Source organism: Ranitomeya imitator, chromosome 6 (genome assembly GCF_032444005.1).
Source record: "Ranitomeya imitator isolate aRanImi1 chromosome 6, aRanImi1.pri, whole genome shotgun sequence".
Classification (NCBI taxonomy): Eukaryota; Metazoa; Chordata; class Amphibia; order Anura; family Dendrobatidae; genus Ranitomeya; species Ranitomeya imitator.
In genome coordinates, this window is record NC_091287.1 from 361,510,635 (window position 1) to 361,530,771 (window position 20,137).

The 20,137-nt window shown below is 41.5% G+C and overlaps 1 protein-coding gene across 3 annotated transcripts in view; it reads left to right on the top strand.

Moving 5' to 3' along the window:
- The window catches only part of NETO1 (neuropilin and tolloid like 1), a 317,272-nt gene that overhangs the window by 149,260 nt on the left and 147,875 nt on the right, over positions 1-20,137 (top strand). The window contains exon 5 of one of the 3 annotated variants that reach the window (XM_069730978.1): positions 15,478-15,523. The exons of the other annotated variants lie outside the window; for them this stretch is intronic. Coding sequence (XP_069587079.1) covers positions 15,490-15,523 — 34 coding nt within the window. The 5' untranslated portion in view covers positions 15,478-15,489. The remainder of the gene's footprint in view (positions 1-15,477; positions 15,524-20,137) is intronic. 3 annotated transcript variants of the gene reach the window in all.

A 20,137-nucleotide genomic window follows, 5' to 3' on the forward strand; every position in this document is an offset into this window, starting at 1 on the left:
CCATGCATACAGGGGGATATGAGCCATGCATACAGGTCGGGGGAATATGAGCCATGCATATGGGATGGGAGGGAGATGAGCCATGCATACAGGAGGGGGGTATATGAGCCTTGCATGCAGAAGAGGGGAATATGAGCCATGCATACAGGAGGGGGGAGGAATATGAGCCATGCATACAGGAGGGGGGAGGAATATGAGCCATGCATACAGGAGGGGGGAGGAATATGAGCCATGCATACAGGTGGGGGGAATATGAGCCATGCATGCAGGAGGAGGGGGGATATGAGCCATGCATACAGGAGGGGGAATATGAGCCATGCTTACAGGTGGGGGGAATATGAGCAATGCATATGGGATGAGCCATGCTTACAGAAGGGGGAATATGAGCCATGCACACAGGAGGGGGGGAATATGAGCCATGCACACAGGAGGGGGGGAATATGAGCCATGCATATGGGATGGGAGGGAGATGAGCCATGCATACAGGAGGGGGATATGAGCCATGCATACAGGAGGGGGGATATGAGCCATGCATATGGGAAGACAGGGAGATGAGCCATGCATACAGGAGGGGGGATTTGAGCCATGCATACAGGATGTAGGGGAGATGAGCCATGCATACAAGATGGGAGGGGGGATTATACAGTATGGGATGGGAGGAAGATGAGCTATGCACACAGGAGGGGGGAATATGAGCCATGCATACAGGAGGAGGGATATGAGCCATGCATATGGGATGGGAGGGGAGATGAGCCATGCATACAAGATGGGAGGGGGGATTATACAGTATTGAGCATCATGTGGGGTCATTATACAGTTTGGAACATCATATGTGGCCATATTACGGTATGGAGCATCATGTGTGGCCAATATACAGTATGGAGCATCATTTGTGGCCATTATACAGTATGGAGCATCATGCGTGGCCTTTATACAGTATGGAGCATCATGTGTGGCCATTATACAGTATGGAGCATCATGTGTGGCCATTATGCAGTATGGAGCATCATGTGTGGCCAATGGAAATTATACAGTATTGAGCATTATGTGTGGCCATTATACAGTATTGAGCACCATGTGTGGCCATTATACAGTATGGAGCATCATGTGTGGCCATTGTACAGTACAGAGCATCATGTGTGGCCATTATACAGTATGGTGTATCATGTGTCGTCATTATACAGTATGGAGCATCATGTGTGGCCATTATACAGTATGAAGCATCATGTGGGGCCATTATACAGTATGGAACATCATGTGTGGCCGGTTTACAGTATTGAGCATCAATAACGCAGTGGAACGCAGTGTTGCCGTAAGTGATCTGTTACGCGGCAGATGCAGAAAAATTGCCGGATCTGCTGCAAAAAGGCTACATTCACATCAGAGATTTTTGCCAAACTCACTGCCGATAGTGTCATACTCACCAAAGGGGAGGCAGCACTAAAAGTGCCTAGGGCAGCAGAAACTCTAAATACGGCCCTGGCTGGTGCTGAGAATAATTTTTTTGTTATATTGCTGCATTTGAAATTTAAGTTTTAATAATTCCAAGGGTTGACATCCGATTTATGTTTTTATTTTCCAGATTTAAAAATTGGAATGATTTAGGTATCTTTTTGGTTAGATTATTTTGTGTGGTAAAGGAATAGATATCATCCAATGGTGTATTCATGGCTAGCCTCTTGTATTTCAGCGGAGCTGCACCACTGCATCTCAGTAGCAGATCTGTGTTGTGTGTGCAGAAGGAAAGTAATTGCACTACTTTTCAGCTTTTAATGGAGCAGCCATACATCAGTATAGAATGACAATTGGATACATTAAAGGTTCGTCACCTAAAATGGATTTTCTAAATATCCATCCTTACACCCTAACCACTTTATGTAATTTGCTTTATTACACAATACCCTTCATTTCCCTATCTAGTTAATCCCTAAATCTGTTTTTTATTGTACTTTTTCTGACATTTTGTTTAAAAGGAGTCACAAACGTTACAGGAGGCTGGGTTGCACTTACTCCCTGCAAGCTCCGTTGTCCCTCCTGGAACAAAATGTCACAGGGGGCAGCACTGCAGTTACTCACTAGTTTCTTCCATTGCCAGCCTCTGAACGTGCCCTGGTTTCTGAGAGATTGATGCTGAGGGAGAGGAGAGTGCAGCACCAGCAATCTGCTTCTATCTCTACCACGACTGTAGCATCCAATTGAAAGGAGACATTGTCAGGGGGTGGAGATAGCCCCTGACAAAGTCTTCTTTCACAGTTAGAAGCTTCAGCAGAGATAGAATCAGAGTAACATCTCTGCAATCATATCTGCTACAGCATCCATCACCCAAGATCCTGGACATTTTCAAACAGGGTGGTGATGCAAGAATCTAGTGAGTAACCTACATGCTGCCCCCTCATGATGTCCTGTTCCAGTAGGGGTGACGGACGTTGTGGAGAGTTAGTGCAACTCAGCCTCCTGTGATAGTTTTTGCAACTGCACTTGGGGACACTTTCAAAGTTTTCCTAATTTTTCAGACTGACTGACCTTCATTTCTTAAAGTAATGATGGCCACTCATTTTTCTTTACTTAGCTGCTTTTTTCCATAATACAAATTCTAACAGTCTATTCAGTAGGACTATCAGCTGTGTATCCACCAGACTTCTGCTCAACACAACTGATGGTTCCAACCCCATTTATAAGGTAAGAAATCCCACTTATTAAACCTGACAGGGCACACCTGTGAAGTGAAAACCATTCCCGGTGAGTACCTCTTGAAGCTCATCAAGAGAATGCCAAGAGTGTGCAAAGCGGTCATCAAAGCAAAAGGTGGCTACTTTGAAGAACCTAGAATATAAGACATAATTTCAGTTGTTTCACACTTTTTTGTTAAGTATATAATTCCACGTGTCAATTTATATTTTTTGATGCCTTCAGTGTGTATTTACAATTTTCATAGTCAAGAAAATACAGAAAAATCTTTAAATGAGAAGGTGTGTCCAAACTTTTGTTCTGTACTGTACATGGTGAATTCACAGGTACCCCATATTGTGCTCCAGACTTTAGAGGTGCATTAGATGCTAATAAGGCACCACACAGTAAATGTGCCCTTTTTATGTTCCAAACAGTAACAGTGATCGTCTCAGTGCCCCCAAATATTAGTGCCACATTTAAAATTCAAATATAATAGTGTGCTTCTAAGTGTTCCTGTCATGAAACAGCTGTCTGGTGGCCCGGGACCCAGGGGCTCCTTCTCTGTCCATAACACTAAGGGTACCGTCACACTATAACATTTCGATCGCTACGACGGTACGATTCGTGACATTCCAGCGATATCGTTACGATATCGCTGTGTCTGACACGCAGCAGCGATCAGGGATCCTGCTGAGAATCGTACGTCGTAGCAGATCGTATGGAACTTTCTTTCATCGCTGGATCTCCCGCTGTCATCGCTAGATCGGTGTGTGTGACACCGATCTAGCGATCTAGCGATGCGATCCAGCGATGCGTTCGCTTGTAACCAGGGTAAACATCGGGTAACTAAGCGCGGGACCGTGCTTAGTTACCCGATGTTTACCCTGGTTACAAGCGTTAAACTAAAAAAAAAAAAACAGCACATACTTACATTCTGGTGTCCGTCAGGTCCCTTGCCGTCTCTGCTTCCCGCACTGTGACTGCCGGCCGTAAAGTGAAAGCAGAGCACAGCGGCTGTGCTTTCACTTTCACTTTACGGCCGGCAGTCACTGAGTGCGGGAAGCAGACTGCAAGGGACCTGACGGACACCAGAATGTAAGTATGTGCTGTTTGTTTTTGTTTAGTTTAACGCTTGTAACCAGGGTAAACATCGGGTAACTAAGCGCGGTCCTGCGCTTAGTTACCCGATGTTTACCCTGGTTACCCAGGGACCTCGGCATCGTTGGTCGCTGGAGAGCTGTCTGTGTGACAGCTCCCCAGCGACCACACTACGATTTACCTACGATCACGGCCAGGTCATATCGCTGGTCGTGATCGTAGGTAAATCGTATAGTGTGACGGTACCCTAAGAGGTTCCCTAGCTCACTGTATTACCCAGGATACTTCTGGAGGTGAAGATCCCAGGGCGTTCACCCTTGCCAAATCTCCTGAGTTAGCCCTCCATCTGTTCTCTTCCTCCACCAAGGGAAGAAGAGCCCTACTGTGTACCGTAGTACACCAACCCGACAAAGAAGGCAACACAAACAAGGGTTAACAGAAAACTCCAGGCATACAAAATATTCACTCACATATATAAGAGGAATTCTTTGTGACATGGAGGTATGGGAATAAACCAAAATAGAGAAGGATAAAGAATTACCACACATACAAACCAAGCAACAGTCACAGATTACTCCTCCAACACTCCTCATATGTACTCCTCTCCTTCCGGAACCATGCAGAAAATGCTAGCTCTGATGAGGATTTGCAACAACCCAGATTATAAAGGGGAAAGGAGTGGCTAACTGAGCTCAGCTGCGAGCACAGAGATTTCCAATATGGCCGAATAACCCCTGTTCTGCCAACAGGAATAAACACCATTAAAATGAAGAAGTGCTTCATCTCAGCACTGGAGTAGGAGCAATCAGACACTTAAGTCTTCTGGCTCCACACTGTCGTGAACCGTGACAGTTACATACAGTAATAGGGCTTCCTTTTTACTTATACAAAGCAACAATGTCATTTTTTGTGCTCCTACATTGTAACAATATTGTGCAATTCGGAAAGTAATTTGACTCCCTTTATGGGGTCAAGACATTAAAAATGCCATGTTGACATTAGTATTACCCACATCACAATTTTGATTACCCTTTTTTGGCCAACACAGAAAAATGATCCTTCTCTGCTACCCAAACAAAATAGAAATACCCATTGTGAGCCTAGCCTAATAATGTATGAATAATTTCCTCAGTGTGGCCCAAAGTTCATGTTATGTGCTCAGTTGAGGGCAAAGCCTGAACATCACGCTTCACTGTGATTTATTTTTTTATTGTACTCACTTATATAATACTATTAATTCCACCTGCTTTACATAGCTCATTGGCACTGTCCCCACTGGGGCTTACAATCTAGATTCCCTATCAGTTTGTATTTGATGCGTAGGAGGAAACCAGAGCACCTGGAGGAAACCCACGCAAACACTGGGAAAACATGCCAACTCCTTGCAGATGTTGTCTTTGGTGGAATTTGAACCCAGGATTTACCATATTATCCATATGATTGTTGCTGGAGCGGGCTTGAAGTGACATATCCCGCCCTTTGGGGTGTCAAATAATTGGACTGGATTGCATGACTCCTCCAGAGTCCTGGACTGCTCATATGGCTCATTACAAGTAGGCTACATTATAACTTATTTTTTGCCTTATAACACTATGATGGAAATAACTTTTAAGAAAGTGATATCTTTACAATCTTATTACCATAATGTATAATGCTATGGCAGAATTTTGATGGTTATATATGTAGTGACAAGTTCCCATTTAAGATTGAGAATGTCCGTCAAACATGGTGCTCTGCAGGTTGTTTTTTTCTAGAAGACATCTCTTTTATGAAGTCAAGTATAATATGAAGCACAGTGATTTTAAAATACAATTTAGTTCTTAGAAAAGTATGAAGAGAAATCCTGGCCAAGTTTCAAATTATATTTTCTTTTTCTACCATGATACAGTATAGTGACATTTTGGAACAAAAGCTTTTGGGAACCTGTAGAATGTTATTTCTTAATAATAGCAAAAAATCTTTTGAACCAATCTGTCCACGCCTATTATATATTTTCACGCCTTGCTGACATTTTCAAGGCGACCGGCATTAATTATACCTTAACTACAGGTGGAAATATAACAAGCCATTTCTGATCAGTGCTACATTTGCATGATGATATCATTTTTACTATGTATTTCAGAAGTGTGCTGTACAGAGCTGTCAGCGGCATTTCCAGTTCATTTCTTTTTCCAGTGTATATTGCAGTTTTGAAAAGAATGCATATTACTTGCACTATTTATTAAGGTCTTGAAAAAGAATGCCAAGCTTGTAGAGATGAGCAAATTTTTTTAATTCAAATTTGGCTGCTAGGTCAGATTTTTACTATAAATTTGATTTGCGTTGACTAAGTTTGCACAAATTTCAATACTGAAAACTTGTAATTGCTCATAAAAAATCACGTGAGAGAGAGCAGAGAAAATCTTGCTGATCATAAGAGCTTACGCTTTACAGGCAAAAAAGAAATGACCCTGATGACTTTAAGAGCTTATGTAAAGAGATGGACATAGTGCCCATTTAGCCTTTGAAAACACCAATGTTATTGTGAAAATTAGGTGTAATGAGATGAGTGTTATAGTTGTATAATGGTGATGTATTGGAATGTTTCGCATTGTGCTCTGAGAAAGCTGAGTTCTGCCTAGCAACAGACAGTGAAGCACCAGACATTAAGAGTTAAGTGTTAGTACTAGCTCAGAGAGGGAAGGGCTATGCAGGAGGATCACAAATGACTTTCTTAAAGTAATTAAGACAAGGCCTAGCTTGCAGCCATAGCAAATGTTTAGTCTGAGTGCTCAGCATTATAGATGAGCGAATCTTTCAAGGTTCAGTTCAGTTCAATTCGTCGAATGTTTCAACGTCTGCCGAACAGTTTGACAAACAAACCCAAACCCCCTTAAATTCAATGGGAGGCGAACCCAAACGTATACAAAACACCTTAAGTGGTGACAAAAAGCTTGCTAAACAGCTAAAAATAGTGGCATCAATTGACCCACAATAGAAATTTGAAAACGGCACAGTAACAGTCAGCCATGGGCCGTGCTTGAGGTATCAGGGTCTGAGTCAGCAGTTAAAGCTTGGAGTTAAAGTTTTAATGAGGACCTGGTGGTTAAGAGAACAGTGTAAGCCTTCTAACCTGGGAGCCCTGATAACTCATGCAACGCCTCCATTTTTTTTACAGCCACACTCAGATGGCACAAACATCAGTTTCATACAGTACTATTGGTAGAAAAATGTAAGGAAACTAACACAGGTTGTTGACTGATCAATTGACTAACAGTTGAACCTTTTATAATGGTACAGAAGAAGTCAGCCATGGGCCATGCATGAGATATCAGGGTCTGGCCCAGAATTTACAGCTTGCACTCAGATAGTGAAAACATCAAACATCAGTTTCATACAGTACTATAGGGAGAAAAACCTGAGGAAAGTAACACAGGTAGTTGACTGAAAGTAAGTGCCGGCTTGCCTGTCTGGGAGCCCTACTTACACTGGCAACCCACGAGATGGAGACCCAACTTGGAGTCTCCACATTTAAAAAAAAATATTGTCATACACCACTAAAGTGGCATCAATTTCCACAGGGCAGAAATGTTATTATAGGTCTCGGACACAATTTCCACCACAGGCAACCCACCAGATGGAGACCCAACTTGGAGACTCCACATTTCAAAAAATTGTTTGTATCAGCAGCAGTAGCAACAGAAGGCACAGGAAGCACCACAAAGGTGGCACAGACTGCCATAATGCATGACCATAAAAACGACACCATCACTTAGCCTTCTCAGTCTGCAACTAGAGTGCAAATGTCATTGGATATCCATGACTTTTTCATTTAGATGAAACTTAGGTGGTCTACATGTTCAGGGTACAGCCGGATGCGCTTATCTGTCAGGACACCACCAGCAGCACTGAAGATCGGTTCTAAGAGAACACTGGCTGCTGGGCATGACAAAATCTCCAAGGCATGACAGGCAAACTCAGGCCACACTTACATTTTGAAGACCAAAGTGCAAAAGGGTCCAAATTTTCTCCTGATGTTATCGTTCATAACGTGTCAGACTTGTACTTTGTTCTGCAGGTGCATGAGCTGGTCTAAAAAAATGTGTGAAATGACTCACAGAAATTGCTTATGCCACTTACTAATGTTTTTGCCATTAGACCTTGACGTTCACAGGGTTGAAAGTCTAGAACTGGGATGCACACTGTGTCCCTCACTGCTGACTTGCGGAAAACCACTGTTAAGATTGACTACAAGCATACTTCAATACTTCAGCATGTGCGTGTTCCTTTCCAGAGGGGTGAAACATCTGGCTAAATTTACTTTTCTGTCGTGGATCTAACAGATTGGAAACCCAGTAGTCAGCATTATTTCTAACCTTAAGAAAAGGGACATCATGTTGAAGATAGTGCACAAGAAGGCGCTTATGTGTCGGGTGTTTCCATGAGGTCCAGTCCATGGTGTGTTAGTGGCAGGGTAACACTCAAGGTTCCTCCTTCCTCTGTCCCATCCTACCAACCATGGATAGCAGAGAGATCATTATTCTGTACATCTCCTGAATATTGCGTGTCCATCACCTTGTCCTCCCCCATTTGTTCCTCGGCTCCTGTACATTCATTAACAGGTTGTCTGGTACTATGAACCCCCCTCAATCACTGTAAGCCTTTTCGGTCTCTGCTAGGCAACCCTTGCCACCCCTGTGAACTGCACACTCATGACCGCTGCTGGCCACAGCCATAGTTGGGACTGAGGATGAAGTGTTTTTCATGTTTGCATCACTTTGTGTCTGTGTGGGAATCCGCAATGTAACCTCCTCGTCTCCCTCCTCCTCCACCTCTTATGCTGTGCAACTCAGCTGCATATCTCTGGGTTTACATCAAGTGGGATCTACAACCTCATCATCATCCTCTCTGTACTCACAATCCTCACTCTGAGAGTTACCCTCTTCCTACCCTGACACCACAGTACAGTCCGTGTGCACCTGATATCTGAGTTTAAGCAGGATCACCTCCACCCCCAGTGGTTAACGTCTAGCGATGAGGATCTAGAATCTGCTCGGACCCTACTTTGTTCGCCCCCGGATCCAACATGAAAAAAATTTGTGCATTGGTGCTGATGATTTCCTCCTCTAGATTCTGTGAATCTTCGGAGCAGATCTCTGATGCCCATGGACTAAAATGTGTGAACAGCTCGGCAGAATGGCCCATCTGTGGTTCCCCACAGTCAGTTGGGCGTTTGGAAATTTGTGATGCAGAGGGAAACAAGGATGATTGGGCTGTCACCTCTGAGGATTGTACTGTGTTTGATGTTAAGGTGGAGGAATAGGATGAGAGGCTACTTGATGCAGCGCTTGCCATCCACTGGAGCACATGTTCTTTCTGAGCTTCATCTACAAGGTGTACCATTGTGCGGCTGCCAAAGAAAAGGAGTCGAGTAGCCCATCCTGTAACATGTTGTCAGTGGTCTTTAGATAGAAAAAGACGGTGTTTGTTCAGTTGAGCTTTCATTCACATTAACAACTAACCCATGTACACATTGAACACCTATGCTATTCCCCCTTCCACCATGACCTTGCTTTTTTCCACTCATGTTGTATGTGCTCTTCCCCTCTTGTAACCTGCTGTTTCACAACCCTAGGCCCAGAGCTGTCAGTCACCTTTCATTAAATGAACAATCACTATTTATTTTCTTGGATAGTGTGCCTGAGCAACTCTCTTATAGCTACAGATTTTTAAGAGGAAATGTGTTCTCCTGATTCCTCAGTGTAACATAGTTTTATCACAAACAATTTGCATTAGCTAATTGGGGTTCCTGGCTACACTCCAATATTAGGCCTAACAATTTCTATGTGGACATCTGTCCTGATTTGTCACTTAAACACAGTTTTGTCACAAACTATTTTGATTTGAAAATGGGGCCTCTTGTGCCACACAGTTTTTCCACCACCTATTTAGAAGCTGGAAGATCGATTTCACACCGAACAGGATCCAATCTAGCTTACTGACAAGTTCACTTGCAGCACTAGCAGGAGTGGCTTCTCTGCTCTGTGAGACTGAGAAAATGGCACCAGCAAATATATGACTTGTGACATGTGACTTCGGCAGCCAATCTCAGAAGACCTTGTGTCATGACATTGTGAATGGTTTCTGTACCCTGATTAGCTGCCAAAATCAACACATATAAAGTTAAGGGGGAAAAAAAAAGAACGAGCCACTCCTCTAACCTGTGTACATCCCTCCCTCACTAAACACATCCCACCCGCTCATCATACAGCATCAGTATCCTAGCCAAAGTAATAGCAAAAGCATTAGTGGAAATGCGATGATTTACTGAATAGTGACCAAATTTTGCCGATTTTGAATAACAATGCTCTTGAAACCAAACACAAATCCGAATGTGCTATTTTCTTGCTGAATTTGTCATTGACGATTGTTTTCCGAACAAGTTCGCTCTTCTCTACTCAGCAGGGGATAGTTGGTGTTCTGTTGCAAGTGAGACAGGAGAGCTGGAAAGAGATAGTGTGATCCTGAGGAACAGACTGAGACAGAGAGGGAGATTTACAGAAAGAACAATGCCAGCTGAGAATACTCACCAGAGAGCAGTCACCAAGTGAGAAGGCTGCGGAGAAGTTACGCCTAGCAGCATGGCCCTAACCTTTTTACAAATCTTAAAGGTAATGGACCAGGATGGAATAGAAAGTGAGACAAAGTGAATGCTTTGTCTGGGAGTTCCCTAAGCACCAAAGAAATTGAAGCTGAATCTCCCCTCTTTGAGGAGAATCTGAAGCGGAACAACAGGAAGAGGAAATTATCTTTACAGATTGTACTGTGGTGCTAAGCTGGGTGCTGGTGAATTACATGTGACCATTGTATACAGGAATGTGTAAGGTCAAGATGGTAATAAGACTATATATTAAGATGCTCTGTATTAAGGAAGAAATGTGCGAGAAGTTGTGTACCCGCTATCCTGTGTGCATAGTTGCCATGTAATGACTGTTTAGTAAAACATTGTTTGTTAAGAATTGGTGTTCTCCTATCATTAACTGGTTAATATCTGGTCCTAGCAAACCAGTGTCATCAGTTACATGCAGTCTGCATGGGTGTAGCACCTTCACAGCACAAGTCCACACACCCAGCCACGCATACCTTCATGTAATGTGCCAGGATGTAATGACGAATACCTCGCCCACAGCTACCACTCTGCAACACCTTGCACTTTACAAGCCAGAAAAAAAGACCCAACTGACCATAAGAGAGTACAATTTACAGATGAGAGTGAGAACCTTTGTTGACTTTTTAGAGCTTACAATTTACAAATCAAAAAGAAAGGACCTTGCTGACCATTTAAGCTTACACTATAGAAAAGATTGACTTATGAAGTGACTATGAGGATGGAGTTCGACTCTTCCATACAAACTGTGCACCTCTATGAACCACTAATATACAATGGCCCTGGGACTGACCACCACTATAGAAGGTATGTTAATTAGTGATGAGCGATTGTACTTGTTGCTCGGGTTATCCTGAGCACGCTCGGGTGACCTCCGAGTATTTGTTATTGCTCAGAGATCACGGCAGCTGAATGATTTACAGCGATTAGCCAGGCTGAGTAGATGTGGGGGTTGCGTGGTTGCTAGGTAATCCCCACATGTAATCAAGCTGGCTAATAGCTGTAAATCATTCTGCTGAGGCGATGAAAACTTAATCTCCGAGCAGTTATAAATACTCAGAGACCACCCGAGTAACGAGTACACTCCCTCATCACTAATGGTAATCCATAAGATGTCAGAAATGTAGGGTATTATGGGGAAGTCTACACAGCAATGCAAAATGATGTTTGCCTGATTCTTTGTAATGGAGTTTTTTTCACATTTCAAATTCTGTTTTTCAAGGTTTCTAATATATCTTGATATTTGGCTTAAAAATTACATTAAGATTCAGTAACAAGCAACATTGGTCAGGTAAAGATCCAAAAAACTCTAAAATATCTATGCCAGAAAAAAGCTGGCATTGCATAATCAGGAACATAGTCACGCAGTGGCATTACAAAATCTTGCTGTGTTGGACGGGACAGGGAGTTGCTGAGGCTCAGATACCAGCAGGCATTTTAACTTAAATTGACACATGCTGCATGTTACTGGCTTAAAAACATACATGAATTGAGTTAAAAACTGCAACAGAAGTCACATTATACTAGTGTATAATTGATATTTTATATACAATATCCCAAAATATAATCCTGCAAAATGTTGGCAATTGCCAGTAAAGTGTCCAGCAGTATTTCATCACACATGATACATTTCATACTACCATGCCAAACTGTTTTGACCTTCTGTGGACACAGATACTAGAAATGTGTGGTGGTCTACAATGTGACCATACAAGCCAAATTTAATTAGCATATAGGCCAATGTGAAAAAAAACTGCAATAGTTTAATAAATCATATGCTCAGTGTGCATGATGGAAATCCAATGTTCCTTTCATTTTTAGGCCTGGATTGTAAACAGGCAAATTGATAGGAATCTGAGTCATTATATTATAAAAATGTACGTGCTAGGATCTATAGGCTTGAACAAAATAAATGATTTGAGGGTATCGCTATTATTTTTATGGAAAAGCTATTATTTTTATATAGTCAGTGAAAAGAGGGAGACACAAAAGCGCAAATAGGGTCTTATCAAACGTTACACAAAGTTGCCCACCAAGAAAACTACTCACCTGATGAGATTAAAGGAAGGACATATATTAATGGCGGCTGCTGCAGATCCACAGGTCAGTGCATGACCTGATTGAAGCACACACTTAGATAGGAGAAAAAAGGATCATCCCCGCGCTGCCGCAAGAAGAATTTCAAAAATTGTAGAGGTTTTCAACGTGGTTTATTCTACGCGTTTCAGGGTTCAGGTGACCCCTTCATCAGGACATACCACAAATATTGGTACAATATTTGTGGTATGTCCTGATGAAGGGGTCACCTGAACCCTGAAACGCGTAGAATAAACCACGTTGAAAACCTCTACAATTTTTGAAATTATTTTTATATGACAGTTTATATGTTACTCAAGTTTTAGTCCTGATTCATCAAATCTTTTATGGAAAACAATTGGCGTAATAAGGTTTGAAAAATTGCAGCATTTTTGTGCATTGTGAGCCTGCGTGAAATCGTTGCAACATTGTCATTTTCACTGCATTTTGACCCAGCCTCAACAAAAGTGTGCAGTGCTGGAGAAGGTTGGGGGCATGACAGAATGTGGCAACCCCCACTTGTCAAATATATGATGGCCGGCGGTGATTTTACTTTGACTGGAGTATAATTTTTGCACTCTACCCTGCTACCTTATCAAAGCTGGTGTGAAAAATGCCGGTCGTGATGAATTGTGGACTTTGTCTTTTAGTTTTGTGTGAATTGATTTTAATTATATATAACACGATATTGGTTAAAAGGGCAAATTTGGTTCCTGCCTAACCATCATGCTACACATTGATCATTTGTAGTCCTGGTCCTGCTCTATGTACTTGTAAATAACGATTTATAATTCTACTGAGGAGTGCTGCAAATAGTTTTTTTCAATGCGAAGTCCATACCAAACTGTTTAACCTTCTGTACATAAAATCCCAGAAATGTGTTTTTTTTACAATGTGAAAATATTAGAGAATTTTAATTAGCACATTGACCTAATTTAAAAAAAAAATGCAATAGGTCTCATTTGTCAAATCTGATTAAAGGAAAATTTGTCTTTGTTGCCTACAGAAACCCGAAAAAGCTCATCTTTTACATCTTTACTTCATAATCTCTGGTTGCATTTGAGCAACCAAGACATTCTTTATTTTGGTTTTAATTAATTCTACTCCAATGTCACTAATAAAAATAAATCAATACCAAATATAAAATAGTTATCACATGCATAAGAATTTTTCTGACAATCATGGTAGATAAAACAGAAATATACTATATACTTTGCTCAGCATAATTGAGTACACACCTTTTGAAAAGTAAGATTTTAATGAACATCTCACTGAACGCAAGAACAATTTCCAAAATGTTGACAAGACAGAGTTTCATAGATTATTTATAACCCATAACATGAAAGTAAGGTTAATAGTAGAACTTTCATTCCAAAATATTCAGTTTTGCTCAAATTAATTGGTGCAAAAATGAATAACCCCAGATCAAAAACTGCTACATTTAGTATTTTGCATGACCTCCATGATTTTTGAGGACAGCACCAATTCTTCCAGGAATGTCCAAGTTTCTAACATACTGCCACATCTTTTTTCTTTCTTCGTAAAAGACCTCTTTTAAAGGCTGGACGCTGGGTTGAAAATGATCCTCAACCTGTCTATTCAGAATTCTCCATAACTGTTTCAGTTGGGACCAGATTATGAGACATTCTTGGTCACTGAAACACATTCACCCTGTTCATGTTCTGAATTGCAACCAGTTTATGTTTTGGATCATTGCCATGTTAGAAAAGTCCATTTCTACCAAGGGCACAGAGTGATGGTAGTTTCTTCTCTTTCTATTTAGAGCAGTACTGTTACACACCTGTTCCGAATATGGGTTTTGCTCCTTTCCTCCCGGTCTGCCGGAGTTTGTTGTGCTAAATTGTTTGGTTTTGCAGTTGGGCCGAAATGCTGCCATGTGATCATTTGGCTGAGCCTACATAGCGCTCACCAAGACACACACTTATGTATTGAGACTTTTACGGTTCCTGAGTCATGTCTGCTGGCGGCTTCCAGTACCATTGCTACTTGCCTTTAGTCTCTAGGAATTTACCTGTCTGCCTGCAGTTTCTAGTACCTCTGCTACCTGTCTTGTCTACATGATGTATCCTGTCTGCAGTTTCCAATACCTCTGCTCCCTGTGGCTTAATTTGTCTGCCTGCGGATTTCAGTACCTCTGCTACTTGCCTGCCATCTCCAGGAGATAACCTGTTTACCTGTGGCTTCCAGTACCTCTGCTACCTGTCTGTGGTCCCCATGATGTAACCTGTCTGCCTGCTACCTATTTTCGCGTGCCTCACCTGCCTGCTGCACTGACGCCCTGTTACTTTTGTGCACACTCGGACCTTTGGCATAGAGGATCCATCTCACCAGTTGAGCTTAACAAGTACCTCTGTGAATTCATGATACCATCAATGAAGTGTAGCTCCCTGAAACCACGAGCACTCAAGCAGTCCCACATAAGGTTACTGCCACCATCATGTTTCACTGTCAGCACCATCTAAGGACACTGCTCTATTTTTGAAAAAGAACAGGGTAAAAGTAATTCAGTGACCAGGCATGTCAACTGATCGGAGACCAGTTGAACACCTTGAGTCATTGCTGAAAATGTTGGCACCTTGTTTAAAAAAAATAAGTATTTCTCCCAGAACATTATTGCAGTTACATATTTTGTTGAATTTCTTTGTAACTTGATTGGGGCTGATTATCAACTATCTGGACTTTCCTGCATTGCAATCTTTCATCAGTTTTTTCTTCTGTTCACGTCCAGGGAGATTAGCTACAGTGCCATGGGGGTAACCTTCTTGCTTATGTTGTGCACCATGGACAAAGGAAAATCAAGATCTATGGAGATGAACTTGTAACCTTGGGATTGTTGATATTGTTCTACAATTTTGGTTCTCCAGCCCTCAGACAGTTCTCTTCTCCTCTTTCTGTTCGCCATGCTTTGTGTGACACACACAGACAAACAATGCAAAGACTGAGTTAACTTCTCCCCTTTTTATCAGGTTTCAGGTGTGATGTTCATATTGCCCACTCTGCTACTAGCCACAGGTGAGTTTGAATGAGCATCAGATGCTTGAAAATAAAAAATTGTTCACCCACAATTTTGGAAAGATGCCAACAAATGTTTTCAAACCATATTTGGGATTTTTGGGTGAATTTATGTCCAATTTGCCTTTTTCTTCATTTGGGGGGGGGGGGTTGTTCTAATAAGCACAAAGGAAATAAAAATGTGTATAGCAAAACAATTTTCTGGGAGAAATACTTCATTTTCTGGAACAATTTCAAGGGTGCCAACACTTTCGGCCATGACTGAATGTAGTATTCTGAAGAGATAAGTTGAGCATCACTCTCCATCCGGCATCCAGGTCTCCAAAAGACGTCTTTCTTGAAAAATAGAAAAACATAGATGTTGCAAAATGTCACCAACGTGTTCATTCCATGAATAGAAGACTTGGTGCTGTCCCTATTTATTTATTTTTTATTTATTATCCTTATATATTCTGGTGAGACATCATCCTGATCACTGTTTTTATTGGTGCTCACAATGTAAATTCCCTATCAGTATGTCTTTGGAGTGTGGGTGGAAGCCGAAGTACCTAGTGCATACAAATATGATGTTGTCCTTCATGGGATTTTAACCCAGGATCTCAGCACTGCAAAGCAAAAGTGCTAACCACTGAGCCCATGCTGCCATTATTAACCTTACTTTTTTGTTAAGGAATAAAAAAATATTATATGAACCTCAGTCTTTCAAATGTTGCTTGAAAGTTTGTGAACCAACATAATTTTCCATATTCTTACATAAATTTGACCTAAAACGACATCAAATTTTCACACAACACCTAAAATAGATAAAAAGCAACTCAAACAAGTGTTGGAAAAATATTAATCTTTATAATTCTTGAAATTAGGAAAATAATTCAATATCCCATGTCTGTGAGTGCCAAAAGTATGTGCACCTTTGCTTTGTAATGTCTTGTGCAGCAATATGTGCAATATGGTGGTGGTGGGAGACTCACTACTGAGAGGCACAGAAGCAGCCATCTGCAGACCGGACATAACTGCAAGAGAAGTATGCTGCCTTCCAGGTGCGATGATCAAGGATGTGACCGATAGGATACCAAAGCTCTTCAGCTCCAAGGATGTCCACCCATTTCTTCTGATACATGTTGGCACCAATGACACGGCAAGGAAGGACCTACCGACAATCTGCAAGGACTTTGAAGAGTTGGGGAAGAAAGTAAAGGAACTGGATGCACAGGTAGTTTTTTCTTCTATCCTTCCAGTAGACGGGCATGGCACCAGGAGATGGAACAGGATCCTTGATGCAAACAACTGGCTAAGACGATGGTGCAGACAACAAGGATTTGGATTCCTGGACCACGGTGTGAATTACTGGTATGATGGACTCCTCGCCAGAGACGGACTACACCTCAACAAACTTGGGAAACACACATTCGCCAGAAGACTCGCTACACTCATCAGGAGGGCGTTAAACTAGAAGAAGAGGGGACGGGAAGAAAAACATTAGACTCGAACAAAGACGACCCAGGAAAACATACTCAGAAGGGAGGTAAGAACATTTCTAAAACAATCCACAGTGAGGAGATTGGAACAAAACAAAATCCTCTAAACTGCATGCTCGCAAACGCCAGAAGCCTGACAAACAAGATGGAAGAACTAGAAGCAGAAATATCTACAGGTAACTTTGACATAGTGGGAATAACCGAGACATGGTTAGATGAAAGCTATGACTGGGCAGTTAACTTACAGGGTTACAGTCAGTTTAGAAAGGATCGTAAAAATCGGAGAGGAGGAGGGGTTTGTCTCTATGTAAAGTCTTGTCTAAAGTCCACTTTAAGGGAGGATATTAGCGAAGGGAATGAGGATGTCGAGTCCATATGGGTTGAAATTCATGGAGGGAAAAATGGTAACAAAATTCTCATTGGGGTCTGTTACAAACCCCCAAATATAACAGAAACCATGGAAAGTCTACTTCTAAAGCAGATAGATGAAGCTGCAACCCATAATGAGGTCCTGGTTATGGGGGACTTTAACTACCCGGATATTAACTGGGAAACAGAAACCTGTGAAACCCATAAAGGCAACAGGTTTCTGCTAATAACCAAGAAAAATTATCTTTCACAATTGGTGCAGAATCCAACCAGAGGAGCAGCACTTTTAGACCTAATACTATCTAATAGACCTGACAGAATAACAAATCTGCAGGTGGTTGGGCATTTAGGAAATAGCGACCACAATATTGTGCAGTTTCACCTGTCTTTCACTAGGGGGACTTGTCAGGGAGTCACAAAAACATTGAACTTTAGGAAGGCAAAGTTTGACCAGCTTAGAGATGCCCTTAATCTGGTAGACTGGGACAATATCCTCCGAAATAAGAATACAGATAATAAATGGGAAATGTTTAAGAACATCCTAAATAGGCAGTGTAAGCGGTTTATACCTTGTGGGAATAAAAGGACTAGAAATAGGAAAAACCCAATGTGGCTAAACAAAGAAGTAAGACAGGCAATTAACAGTAAAAAGAAAGCATTTGCACTACTAAAGCAGGATGGTACCATTGAAACTCTAAAAAACTATAGGGAGAAAAATACTTTATCTAAAAAACTAATTAAAGCTGCCAAAAAGGAAACAGAGAAGCACATTGCTAAGGAGAGTAAAACTAATCCCAAACTGTTCTTCAACTATATCAATAGTAAAAGAATAAAAACTGAAAATGTAGGCCCCTTAAAAAATAGTGAGGAAAGAATGGTTGTAGATGACGAGGAAAAAGCTAACATATTAAACACCTTCTTCTCCACGGTATTCACGGTGGAAAATGAAATGCTAGGTGAAATCCCAAGAAACAATGAAAACCCTATATTAAGGGTCACCAATCTAACCCAAGAAGAGGTGCGAAACCGGCTAAATAAGATTAAAATAGATAAATCTCCGGGTCCGGATGGCATACACCCACGAGTACTAAGAGAACTAAGTAATGTAATAGATAAACCATTATTTCTTATTTTTAGTGACTCTATAGCGACAGGGTCTGTTCCGCAGGACTGGCGCATAGCAAATGTGGTGCCAATATTCAAAAAGGGCTCTAAAAGTGAACCTGGAAATTATAGGCCAGTAAGTCTAACCTCTATTGTTGGTAAAATATTTGAAGGGTTTCTGAGGGATGTTATTCTGGATTATCTCAATGAGAATAACTGTTTAACTCCATATCAGCATGGGTTTATGAGAAATCGCTCCTGTCAAACCAATCTAATCAGTTTTTATGAAGAGGTAAGCTATAGGCTGGACCACGGTGAGTCATTGGACGTGGTATATCTCGATTTTTCCAAAGCGTTTGATACCGTGCCGCACAAGAGGTTGGTACACAAAATGAGAATGCTTGGTCTGGGGGGAAATGTGTGTAAATGGGTTAGTAACTGGCTTAGTGATAGAAAGCAGAGGGTGGTTATAAATGGTATAGTCTCTAACTGGGTCGCTGTGACCAGTGGGGTACCGCAGGGGTCGGTATTGGGACCTGTTCTCTTCAACATATTCATTAATGATCTGGTAGAAGGTTTACACAGTAAAATATCGATATTTGCAGATGATACAAAACTATGTAAAGCAGTTAATACAAGAGAAGATAGTATTCTGCTACAGATGGATCTGGATAAGTTGGAAACTTGGGCTGAAAGGTGGCAGATGAGGTTTAACAATGATAAATGTAAGGTTATACACATGGGAAGAGGGAATCAATATCACCATTACACACTGAACGGGAAACCACTGGGTAAATCTGACAGGGAGAAGGACTTGGGGATCCTAGTTAATGATAAACTTACCTGGAGCAGCCAGTGCCAGGCAGCAGCTGCCAAGGCAAACAGGATCATGGGGTGCATTAAAAGAGGTCTGGATACACATGATGAGAGCATTATACTGCCTCTGTACAAATCCCTAGTTAGACCGCACATGGAGTACTGTGTCCAGTTTTGGGCACCGGTGCTCAGGAAGGATATAATGGAACTAGAGAGAGTACAAAGGAGGGCAACAAAATTAATAAAGGGGATGGGAGAACTACAATACCCAGATAGATTAGCGAAATTAGGATTATTTAGTCTAGAAAAAAGACGACTGAGGGGCGATCTAATAACCATGTATAAGTATATAAGGGGACAATACAAATATCTCGCTGAGGATCTGTTTATACCAAGGAAGGTGACGGGCACAAGGGGGCATTCTTTGCGTCTGGAGGAGAGAAGGTTTTTCCACCAACATAGAAGAGGATTCTTTACTGTTAGGGCAGTGAGAATCTGGAATTGCTTGCCTGAGGAGGTGGTGATGGCGAACTCAGTCGAGGGGTTCAAGAGAGGCCTGGATGTCTTCCTGGAGCAGAACAATATTGTATCATACAATTATTAGGTTCTGTAGAAGGACATAGATCTGGGTATTTATTATGATGGAACATAGGCTGAACTGGATGGACAAATGTCTTTTTTCGGCCTTACTAACTATGTTATGTTACTATGTTAATCATTCCACTGATTGCTAATTAGTCCTACACTTCGGCTTTGAAGAATTTTAGCCCATTTTTCTCTACAAAACAGCTTCAACTTTTTGATATTTGTGGGTTTTCTCCCATGAACTACTTGCTCCAGATCGTTC